The following is an 11,662-nucleotide window of genomic DNA, read 5'->3' as shown; positions in this document are numbered from 1 at the left end:
AGATGGGCACAGGAGACCCAGGGCTGGATCTGTTCTCACCCCCCCACGTGGTCTGAAATGCTTTTTCCTCTTCCTCGGGTGGTCAGACCTGGTTTTGAGGCCTAGCCTGGCCCTAGGCAGGTCGCTCCCCTTTCTGACTACAGACTGCTGAGATTCTCCTGGCCCCAGCTTAGGTGGTCAGTTTAGAATTCCTCAGTCACCACTGAAGGTTCTTCCCAATAACCGGGGATCATCACAACACCTGGAGGCAGTGAGTGCAAGGCAGCCCATCCTCCCAGACAGTGGATACCGGGCACCCCCCACCCTGCTGACCATGTGTCCAGGGGAGGTCAGGAACCCAAGGCTGGAGACCAAGTTCCACTCACTGGGGACCTTGGGCAAATGGCCAAGCCCCAGGTTCTCAGTTACCTCATCTGTTAAATGGAACACTAGATAAAAAGACAACTAAGTCCCTCCACCAAGTTAGCTCTAAGATGGGATGCTGCTGCCGCCTGCCCAACAGGAAACAGGTCCACAAGCAGTTCCTAGGGGGCTGAGAACAATTTCCTCAATGGCAACTGGGGAGTAAGGGATGTGGGTACCCCAAAGACAGGCCATACCACTGGCCTCCTGCCCACACTGAGAGGACCAAGGTTTGAGACAGGAGAGTCTCTCTACCTAGGGGGTATAAAAGTTTGTTTTTTTTTTGGCAAGGCAATCAGGGTTAAGTGACTTGCCCAGGGTCACATAGCTAATAAGTGTCAAGTGTTTGAGGCCAGATTTGAACTCAGGTCCTCCTGGCTTCAGGGCTATGCTGTTTCTTTGCAATCCTGTGAACCTCATTTTATGCACTTAAAGACATTTTTCCCAAAAAGGGTCTATAGGCTTCACCAGCCTGGCAGCCCAAGGGATCTGAGCCCCTGCTCCAATCCAGCCCCCTCACTGGAAAGCACTGGCTGGTCTGTGCTCACACAAGGGAGAGGGCAGAGAGACTGGCTCGAGGCACAAGGAGTAACTGGCCGACCCAGGACCACAAATGGCCAAGGAAACTTCTCTGGAAGCTTGGCTCTTCCTGCCCGTCAACCACTAACAAGTGCCTGCCACCGTGGCAGGCCTTACCTGGGGTGGGCTGTAGCTGCTGACGGGAGGGTTGCTGCTGCAACTGCTGGCCCCCGAGGTGGGGATGTTGCTGCTTTTGTAGCTGGTGCTGCTGGTACTGCTGGTGCCGCCACTGATGGGGGGCTGGCTCCTGGCTGGGGGGTAGTTCTGGGGCTGAGGGGCCCGAGCGTAGCCACCTCGGCTGTTGGAGCTGTTGTCGCGGTTATTGCTGCCCCAGCGGTTCTGAGTGTAGCCCCCGCCGCTGTTATTGCTTCCACCCCCACCTCGGTTGAAACCTGGAACCAGCAAAAGGTCATCTGGTTGGGTGGCCGCCTCCTTCACTAAGGGCCCACTGCGCACAGAGAATCTCGGGCAGCAGGGTGCACTAGGTCAGCGCAACCACAGATCGGTGGGAAAGGCGCCAGTCCCACCCCCGGAGCCCAGGGCCTCGTCCATAAGGTGGGGGGAGCCGAGTGATAAACCACCGCCTGCAGTCATCCACCAGACAAGCATCTCAAGCGTGCCCAGTGTCAGGCATTACAACTGTTGTTCAGTCATGTCCGACCCTCCACGGCCCCATCTGGGGTTTTCTTGGAAGAGACACTGGAATAGTTTGCCATTCTCTTCTCCAGCTCATTTGATAGATGAGAACAGGGTGAAGTGAATTGCCCAAAGATAGTACAGGTCTGAGGTGGGATTTGAACTCAGGTCTTCCTGACCCAGGGAGGGGGTTCTGGAGATCCCTACAGATGTTCTGAAAATCCCTAAGCTCCCAGACTGTTCAGTGGGGTTGAGCGGTTGTCACAAAGGCAGAAGTTGGGGCAGAGAAGAGTCTGAACTTTTGACTCCAAAGTCACTCTCAGGAGCTACATGGGAGTTTTTAAAATGTGAAGCAGAAGCAACGATAACTAAGTAATGAAGCCTCAAGAGAAGAACAGCAACAACCAGCTCAGAGGGTTCTTTGTTCCTTACAACTCGGCCTCGGGGGTTACCTGCTGTTCTTCCCATTCTACAGCTGAGCAACAGGCAGATGAGTCTGAGTGAAGGGCTGGGAGGGGGGAGGGGGACGATGCCACCTGAGGCTGCATTTGAACTCGCGTCTGACACCACTCCAGGCCCAGCACTGCCTGCATGCCACATGCTAGCTCCCTGCATACACAGGCAGTGCAGGGAACTCAGGAAGACCTGAATTCAAATCTGGCCTCAGACACATGCTAGCTGTGTGATCTTGGATATGCCTGCCTCAGTTTCCTTATTCATAAACTAAGGATAACTGCACCTTTCTCACAGAGTTTGGTGAGGATCCAAAGGGATTAGTGCCAGGACCATGGAGGCTAGGGATGAACACAAAAGACACCAAACAGGCTTCAAAAACGTTATGTTGGAGACAGATCTAAGACATGGTTGGGCTGCTCTCTAGGGGGACTCAGTTTCTACCCAGGAGAATGACCAGAAGCCAAGGAAGACAGGACAGAAGCAGTTAATGGGGAAGAGCCCAGATGTCAGGGGTGGCTGCCTGCCTGCTGTGAAGACTGAGCTGCTTTCAGGGATGTCTGAACCACCACGGAGCCTGGGAGATTTGGAACCATTCCTGGAGCTGGGCAACTTCCCAGATGAGGAAGAAAGGCCTTGTAAACTAGAATCCAGGGACAGAGGAATCCTGAGTTCAAATTCAACCTTGGACACTGAACAATGAATGACCAGCTGTGTGACCCAGGGCAAATCACCTCATCTCTATTGGCCTGTTTCCCCAGCTGTAAATGGAGATGATGACAGCACCTACCTCCTTAGGTGGCTGTGGGACTGTGGGAGATCATTTGCAAAGCTTTGGCATACAGAGCCCTGTGTTGGCGGTTGTGATTCATACCTGGTCATACTAGCTTAGACCCAGCATCCCCAGCTCAAGGTGACCACATTAAAGAGGTAGCAGCCACACCACACCAAAGAAACGGGCCTCTTCAACAGAACTTCCCTTGGCTTCACAAGTGGTACATGGGTGCAGGTGTGGGCACAGGCCACCCCAGGTCATGTCTTTGGAGCAGCCTTGGCCTGCACTTTTCCTGGATATATGGTCATCCCTCCAAGGACCTCCAGGTGGTTGGGGAATGGGGCACACATATCTTTTGTACTCTGCTCACAAGAATGGTTGACAGGCACAGGAGCAGAGTCTGGGCTAGAAGGGACCTCCCTAATGGTGAGGTATTTAAGCAAACTGGCATATAATATGCAAATATGCAGGTAACAATGGCTAATGGAAAATAAGGTATGCTGAACAAACTGAAACCAATCAGAGAAAGCGCAATGCTTCTGTCATGCCCTTCCTTTGTGGTCAGAATACTAGCTCCCTGCAGGGAGGCTGGTGTCCAAGCGGGACTCTAACCCTAAATGTCCCCTCCCCTCCCCCTGTGCCTCACACTCTTCCGGGAGCCACCCAGGCCGCTGTCTTGGACAAGCACACGTGACAATGCGACACCTCAGTGTCAGCTGAAGGAACGGAAAGAAGGGCTGAGTTGGATTTATGGGGGCAGTCCTGGCTCTAAGCTGCTCCAGCTCCTAAGGCAGGAGACCTTAGAGCCCCCTCCATCCTGACCATCTGTGACTAGAGCAGGCCAAGGTTCCCCAGCATGCTCAAGCACTGATTAATGATTCCATTTTGCAGGTAAAACCCGAGAGGAAGGACTTGCTGCTACTAACTCTAAGGCCAGCGTGTCTTTAACCAGACTCTGAGGCTTAGACTTTCACTTCTGCCAGAGAGGGCTGGGCCTGGGCCTGCAAGGACAAAGGCAACTCCCAGCTAAGGAAACCCTCCCGAGGGAGAACAGCCCCTTCTCTGCCACCAAGTATCTGATGGGATTAACGTGGAACACAGAGAAGAGACTCACCCAGGGTCACACAGCAATGTCAGGGGTGGGATTCAAACCTCCTTGGCCCTGTGCTGCCTCTCAACTCCACATTTATGTTACCAGTTTCATGTGTGTGTTTTGTCTTTCCAACTAGACTAAGTCCCCCCCCAACTTCTGGCCACCATGGGAGAGATCACAAACGGTGATCTTGGAAGCTAGGTCAGGGACAGGACCATGTGCTGAAGAGGCCTTTCAGAGGGATCTTGTTTGCTGGTTTGGGAAAAGGGCAGCCTGGTTACCATCCGAGGAAAAGACAAGGTGACGCCATAAATCCCAGGGAATCACCCAGCTATGCAGACCTGGGAATAGAGGGTGGGAAGGGGAGGACTGTTACCTCCTCGGTAGCTGCCGCTTCCACTACCACCACCGCTGCCGCCGCCGCCACTGCTGCCCCCTCTGTTCTGGAAGCCCCCTCGATTGCCCCCGGGTGGTCCGCGGCTGTCATATCGCTGGAAGCTGCCAGCGCCCCCCCGGCCCCGGAAGCCTCCTGAGTTGCTGCCTCCACGACTGTCAAAGCGTTTCTCTGGAGGAGGCCCAGCCTTCCTGCCTTCTTCATTGTACTGTCTCACCAGCTTGTCAGCCTCCTCCCGCTGGAGTTCAATGAAAAGGACTTCATCCAGAAAATCTCCCACATTGGGTAGTGTGAAGTTGGCTTCGGGGCGTGCCCAGGAGGAGAGAGGAAGAGAGGCATGGTGAGCTACTTCCAGGGCCCAAGAAACAAGCTCCCCTTGAGGGCAGAGGGTTGGCCCCTCTGCCCCAAGAAAGAACCGGAAAGGAAATGTGTTTTGGGGGCAGTGAGAAGAGAATGAAGATAACCCAAGAAAATAGCCCATAACCCCACTATTTCCATGTTCCTTTTGTGCTTACAATAGTCCTTGATGCCCCCCCACCCCAAGCAGGCTGTCCTCTTCAGTGATGTTTTAATGCCACTTTGGATGGGGGTGGGGGTGTGTGTGTGATGGACAGGCTCTCAGTCTTTCCAAAACACTTCCTGGCTGTTTGCATTTCAATTTCATGACAGTTCCAAGGGGAACAGATAAGGTAAAGTATCCCCAGTTTGTAGACAAGGGAAAGGGGGAAAATTTCCCAAGATGCGCTGGCTCTCATGTACAGGCAGCCAGTTTGAGAACTATGAGGCCAGAGTTAACACTTGTCCCCTGACTCTCAGGCTGGTGTTCTTTGTGCTATTTCATACTGACCATAACTGTCAGCAGTCAGGCTTTTTTTTGGTGGCAGGGTGGGGAGGACAAGATGTCCAGAGACATCTCTTCTTCCTCTTGGCCATTAGCAAGTTCTAGTTTATGGAATATTTCCACTAAAGGCTGGAGGCAACCATGGGGAGGAGGGGCAGAAAGATGCAAAGAGCAAACTCATGAGAGGAAGCTCCCCCACCTCTCCCTACACACCAGGGCACCGGGGCCAGGCGGGCTGCTTCTCCTACCTTTCATTTCTAACACAGCGTGATCGGGCACGTCCTTCCCCTCCTCATCTGTGCGTCTTATCGTTCGGTCCTTCAGGTCCTCGTCCGTGGGACAAATGACAATTGCCTTACGTTGGAAACCTTCAAAAGGACGCATTTTTCGTCTCTGGGCTGATCCATAAACATTTGTCTAGCGATAAGTGACAAAGAGGCAAACAACTGTTTGTTATGTGTTCTTTAGTTCGGGGGGTGCTGTAGCAAATGGTCAATAAAGACCCTCCATGGGAAACCTCGTCATGGAGCCAAAGCTGGAAGCGCCCGAGGCCATTTAATTAGACATTTTACAGGTGAAGAAACAGGTCCAGAATGGTTGAGTGAGCTGCCTCACAGCATCAAGGGTGGCTTTTGAAGCCAGAACCCCGCTTCAAGATGTTTCAGCCTCCTTTTCTGGATAATCCTCTAGGTGGCTGCAGAACCTGACCTACTTCTAGGAAGGCAGTGCCTCACAAGGGGGCCCCTTGCTCTTGGACACTGAGATCTTCCTCCATGCTCCCCCCGGGGCCACCCTATCCTTCTGGGCTGAGGCCCAGCCAAGTTCGCTGTCTAGAAATACACATAAGCAGCAACTACAAAGTCAGGCCAGGGGAAAGCTACTTAGTGAGGGGTGAGGGGCAAGGGAAGATCTGCTCCTGGGAAAAGCGGGTCAGAGTGCTCTCAAGCAAGCTACAAACAAGTACCTACTATACGCTAAGGTCCAGGTTAGGTGCTGGGGATACAAAACCCCTGCCTTCCAAGAGCTCTCAGTTTCTCAGCAGTCTAGGTTGAAGGGGGATGACATCTGAGAAACCCCTCTTTCCTGCCAGCTGACACAGAATCACCAAGCCTGCCTTCAAATCGGAGAAGGCAGCTCCGATGATTGCTACCTTGTGGAGCATCAAAGACAACTCAAGTTGTCTGGAAATAGGACGCGCGCTTCTGTTTAAGTGTACCCCTCGAAGCTGTCTATCCTTCCTCTAGGGACAAGGAGCGTTGTGATGGAGCAGAACGAGCTCTCAAAGGGGTCGGCTGACCTGTGCTGGAATGCCCAGGGTGCCTTACAGGCTGGGGGCTTTGGCCAGCCACGTAAACGGGGTTTCCACTTCATATTGTGTTTTAGGAGGAAAGCCCTTTGCAAATCCTAAGGCACTCAAGGTACCTGACCTTTTAGGGGGGAAAGGGCCTGCAATGCTTTGCTTCTCTGAATGGGAGATCACTATTATCATTGAGCAGGTGGTCATGGAAGGAATTTGGTTTCAGCAGCTTGCCCCAACACAGTAGTGTTGGGCTCATCTGTGAGCTTCAGCACCAAGCCACTGTGCTAGGAGGCCAGACCAATGGTTAAAGTCAAGAAGGGCATGTAGGTCCTGGCCAAGGCCACATTCTTTCTGGGCCATCTTGGGCTGTGTCTTTTGTGAGGAAGGTGAGAAGGTACAGGATTTTTCATGAAGCACCAAGGATTGCATTTCCTGATGGCCACGCATGGCCCACGAGGGGGCTATACTTGGGTAGGGGAAGGTGGGGAAAGGTGGTTAAATAGCCACGGCCCTTGGATCCTCAGGCTGTTCAGCAGGAGGGCAACCCCTCAAGAATACCCCCATCCCCCACATTTCTAATTAAAAGCACCTTTTTTTGGTCCAACAAGGAAGTAGTCTTTTTTTTTTTTGGCAAAGCAGGTCACTGACCGTCTCTGCTTGTCACCATCTAGGGCTGCCCAAGTTTTTAAAAACATCACCTTGTCACAGTCTCCTGGTCACAGGACAGCTTTTTGTGTCCTGCCGATTACAAAGAAGTTGTATTATTCTCTTTAGCCCTCTGAGGCAGAAGGACAGAGAAGTTTAGGGCTGTGATATGCCATGCACCAGAGGGCACAGGAGGCAACCAGTAAGTATCTCCTGCCTTCGCCATCTAGAAGATGGGGTCTGATTCTTCCCCACCTTTCTGGTGTCTCACTTTGGGGATCAAGGAATTCTTCCTAAAGGAACTCACTTTATACCTTCAAAAGGCACTGGAGTCAAATCTGGATAAATTTGGGGTCCTGACCCAACTGAGCTGTCTCAGAAGGCCTTGGATGTTTCCCTCCAGGAAGTGGCATGCACTGGCTTAGGCCCCCTGTGGTCTTTGTGGAAAAGTTGGGGAGGGGAGGGTTCTCAGGGTTGTTGTATCAGGCAGCCGTCTTTCTGCTTTTTGACTGATGGAGCTGGGACAGAAGGCCACACACTCCCCACTGTGTGGCTGGAATCCTCCCTCTATGGAATAAAGCAGGCCACTTACTGATGAGAGTGAGACAGGCCAAACTGTGTGGTTTAAAAATTGTGCTTCCTAGGGACAAAGGTGGCAAGTACTACAAAATTAATCCAGCGGCTACAATCCAGCTGCAAGTGTGGGGCCGAGGCTGTTTTTCTGGCTATTCCCCACTTGGAGAAAGACAGGAAACGGTTCCAGTTCGGAGCGTGTTGCTACAGCAAACACAGCCTGAGCTTGGGGCCCCTGGGCCAGATGTGGCACCGCAGGAGTCACCAAGGGACCACCAGGCCTGGTTGCTAGCATACACGATAGCTGAATTGTGGGGGGCTGCTGCCTGCAATGCTGGCTCTACCATTCACACAGGAAGCCAGCTCCTCTGGCCTTTACAGTTTTTCCTGTTGCACTAATTTGTACCAATCTTAGGCAGGTTCCTGCATAAACAAGATACACACGACACGGTACACTTCCTCCCTGGTGGGTTGGGAGAGGATTTCAGAGCACACTGCCCCATTAGGTTCTAGGAAATATGGTCACCGAGGGCAAAGTGAGAGACGTTGGTGACTTCTGCCTTGGGCCTGTTTGGTTCCACGGAGGCTGAATCAGGAGGAAACTCTGATACTGAGTGAACCACACTTGGCTTGTGCTCACCTCCTGGTGGAAGCCTGTGTGTGGGATGGAAAGCTGGCCTGTGTGTGAAAGACTTTCCTCTGGCAGGCCTGCCAGCAGCTGTCAGGAGTTTCCTGCGAGCCACGGCTCTTTCCCAACCTAGAGTTTCTGATTCAGCTGAAGGCAGCAGACAGCTGGAGCAAACCCCATAACTGGGCCCCTTTCTTCAAAGTACATGCCCTACAGGCATCATTGCCAACCTTCTACCTCCTGAGATGGACAAGAGGCTTTTGGGTTTCAATAAAGGCTCCAAATTAATTTCCCCAGCCTCACCATCAAATACAAATTCCTGTTATTAATGCCTGTATCAGAGCCTTGGGAGAGGGAAGCTACTTTTTCTTATGGATCCCTGGGCTAATGGTGGTCAACTTTCCCAAACACCACCTTTCTCTAGGCTACTAAATATGAGAGGTGACTAGTAGGGGAGGGGCTGAGGGATTAATTAGGTTTTTCTGCTCAAGTCAGAAGGTAGAATGAGCTCCACCTAAGGAAATGCTTCTGCTTGGGGAGAGCAGGAGTTAGGAACAATCTACTCTGGAGATCTTTCAGCAATGGGGAGAGGACTCCTCAATGGGGCAGGGCCGGACACTCCCCAGAGGATCTGAAGACTAGCCAGCTCTTCTGCCAGTCTCAGGTGCCCTGCCTGGGCCCCAGCCCAGCTTTTGGGAAAAACATATACCCCAACAATGCAGGAAGGAAGAAGGGGAGACAGGCAGTGGGGGAGCTCACAACCATGGAAAGCAGCAGCTGTTCCATTCCTCTTGGCTGCTCTGCTCAAGGCCCAAGCCCTAAGAGAGCTATCCCTTGAGAGTATCTGCTGGCATTGCTAAGACCTGCTGATGGGGCCCTGGGGGTGAAGGGAGAATCAGCCTCTTGAATATTCTCCTCCACCTTGGCTGGCCTGAAAGTTATTGCACAACTTGAAGTTTATGTTCATCTATAAAATGAGGCAATGGGTACAGAAGCTGAGGACAGTCAGTGGCCCGGGATTTGGACCCTGACTACTACCCAAGAGACCTTGGCCAAGTCACTTCTCTTTCTGGTCGTCAAGTTCTTCACTCCCAAATGAAGGTGGTTGGGTCAGATCATCCCCCCTTCCAGCTCTACCGGTATTTCATTAATGATCAGTATTGCACTGAAATATTGACAAAGCATTTTCTTCCAAACACTGGGAGGTAAGCAGTAGATAAGAATGTCATTCCCACTTTACAGATGAAGTAGCTGAGGTGAGGAGGCTGAGAAGCTGGCTCAGGGCACAAGGGGCACTGATGAGTGCCTAGACTCAATTGTGGGCCACTGTGAGCCTTCTTCACTAACCTTTTAAGACCCTCACCAGACCTAACCTTGTTACTGTAACAAAGTCAAAAGCCAACAGCTAGCCAGCTCGGGGTGAAACATTTAATCTGCGGGAGGACAGCTCACAGCCCCAGCCACCCAAGTGGCCCTTACAAACCAAGCAGCCTGAAGTAAGCAGGAGCCCCTGAGGAAGGGGCTGCTAGGCCTCGGCCTCTCCCTGTAAGCCTGGGCAGCATGGGCAGCTCCCTCTCCTTGTCTGGAGGTCCATTAGCTCCTTACATCACAGTCAAGGCCGAAATAAAAGTGGGAAAAGCCCCAAAGGTGGTCCTGGGTTGATACTTCCATACTCAGAAATCTAAGCTTTGGATTCCTGAAAGCACAGAGGTCAAAGACAACCACAATGGAGTTGGGGGTGTCTGTGAACTAGGAAAAAAATTACATCTTTACTTCAATAAGATTGGTTTCCTTTGCAAACCTATGCATTTTATTTTATGCATCTGAAGACATTAATCTGAGGAGTCTACTGGCTCCTTGGTGATGCCTAAGGAGGCTATGGTAGAAAAAAATTCCTGACCTAATCCATCCTAAACATTTTCATGGAGGAAGACAGGCAGGGTCATAGATGGGTAAGTTGTTCAAGGTTGCAGCAAAGCTGAGATCTGAACCCATACGAGGCGGCCACACATCTATCAGATCTCAGAGGTCAATGAAGCAAACAATTTCATTTTACAGATGAGAAAATGGAGGCTCAGAAAAGTGAAGGGACTTGTTCAAGGTCACAGCTAGGAAGGGTCTGAGGCGAAATCTGAACTGGGTCCTCAGACCTCATGCCCCAACCTCCCTTCACCCCAACACACACATACTCCAAAGGATCCCAGCTTCTGATAGCCAGGACACTAGCTGCACATATGGGAGAAGAGGTACTTATGGCCCCATTTGGCCTACTGGACTCCCCTGACTTCCCTCTGCCCTAAGTGGGCACTCTGCCTCCCTCCCACCTGTGCAGGGGTCAGAGGTAGGTCTCACTGCTGATTTAACCAGCTCCATAAAGACCCTCCCCCCGATAGGTCTTTTATAGACGGAGAAAAAGCAAGCCAACGGTGAGCTCAGTGGTGGGAGGGTGCTGTCTGGTTTTTCTAATGGGGGCGGTCCTCCCTTATTGACCTGAGCAGTCATGGCTCTAAGGCTGTGAAGGCGGCAGGTCTCGGTCAATGGTGTGTGTGCCTGTGTGAGCACATGCAAGAGGTGCTGTAAGGCTGACTGCGTTGCTACTGTTGATGACCTGACAGGGCACACGCTGGGACTCCCGAGACCATTCAGACTCTTGTCACAACAGATCAGAGTGAGAATAACTGGCCAAGAGTTTCTGGACCATGGGGTCTGGGCCTATCTGACAAGCTAGACTGTAACTGGGCTGAAGGAATTCTGCTAGAGCCCATTCTTGAGGTGCTCACCTGTCTGTCCTCGACATGACACTTGCTCACAGTAACTTGTCTTGATAGACAAGTCAACTCCTACCTGGATGGAGGTACTTGTAGTTACTCCCTGGCCCACAGGCAGACTGCTCAAGTGATCTATGCTAAGCTGACCCTATCTTCAAGGCCTGAGAAGCTGAGAGCAGCGACCTTTTCAGTCACCGGGGATTGGACATACTACACCTCCCATGGACCATTTTCTACTAGCGAGCCCCTAGAACAACTGTTTCCCACCATGCCCTGTCCCCCCACCCCCACAACCTCTTATAGCCAGTTTCCTTCCTGGCTCGATGAAGGCACATTGTACATCCTTTGTACACTGGGCAGTTTTAATGGCATTTGTTCCAGGACATCCAAGTGATACTGCTGGGAAATGACCACGGACTCTGAGGATGCAGACATCAATAATGCCTGTAGGTAGGAAGGGCCCCTGGGTGTGCTGTGATGGAGCGCCTTCCACTCAGGGCACCCAATCTATCTTTTGTGATCTGAAGTGTGGAGACAGCCCTCGGGTGGAGTTCTGACAGGGGCCCCAGTCTGGA

General features: G+C 52.0%; 1 protein-coding gene across 2 annotated transcripts in view; it reads right to left on the bottom strand.

Annotated features, from left to right (window-relative positions):
• Positions 1-1,050: 1,050 nt before the first annotated feature.
• HNRNPUL1 (heterogeneous nuclear ribonucleoprotein U like 1) overlaps positions 1,051-11,662 on the bottom strand; it is a 28,514-nt gene continuing 17,902 nt past the window's right edge. For both annotated transcript variants that reach the window (XM_069078317.1, XM_069078316.1), the window contains exons 11-13: positions 5,422-5,590; positions 4,315-4,632; positions 1,051-1,373 (exon numbers count right to left, since the gene is read on the bottom strand). In XM_069078317.1, coding sequence (XP_068934418.1) covers positions 1,066-1,373; positions 4,315-4,632; positions 5,422-5,590 — 795 coding nt within the window. In that variant the 3' untranslated portion in view covers positions 1,051-1,065. The remainder of the gene's footprint in view (positions 1,374-4,314; positions 4,633-5,421; positions 5,591-11,662) is intronic.

This window comes from Petaurus breviceps, unplaced genomic scaffold, assembly GCF_028583685.1.
Source record: "Petaurus breviceps papuanus isolate PSGF00001 unplaced genomic scaffold, PetGlider_PUasm1.0 91041, whole genome shotgun sequence".
In the NCBI taxonomy this organism is placed as follows: Eukaryota; Metazoa; Chordata; class Mammalia; order Diprotodontia; family Petauridae; genus Petaurus; species Petaurus breviceps.
The sequence above is the reverse complement of the archived record's forward strand: the minus strand, read 5'-3'. Positions and strand labels throughout refer to the sequence as shown.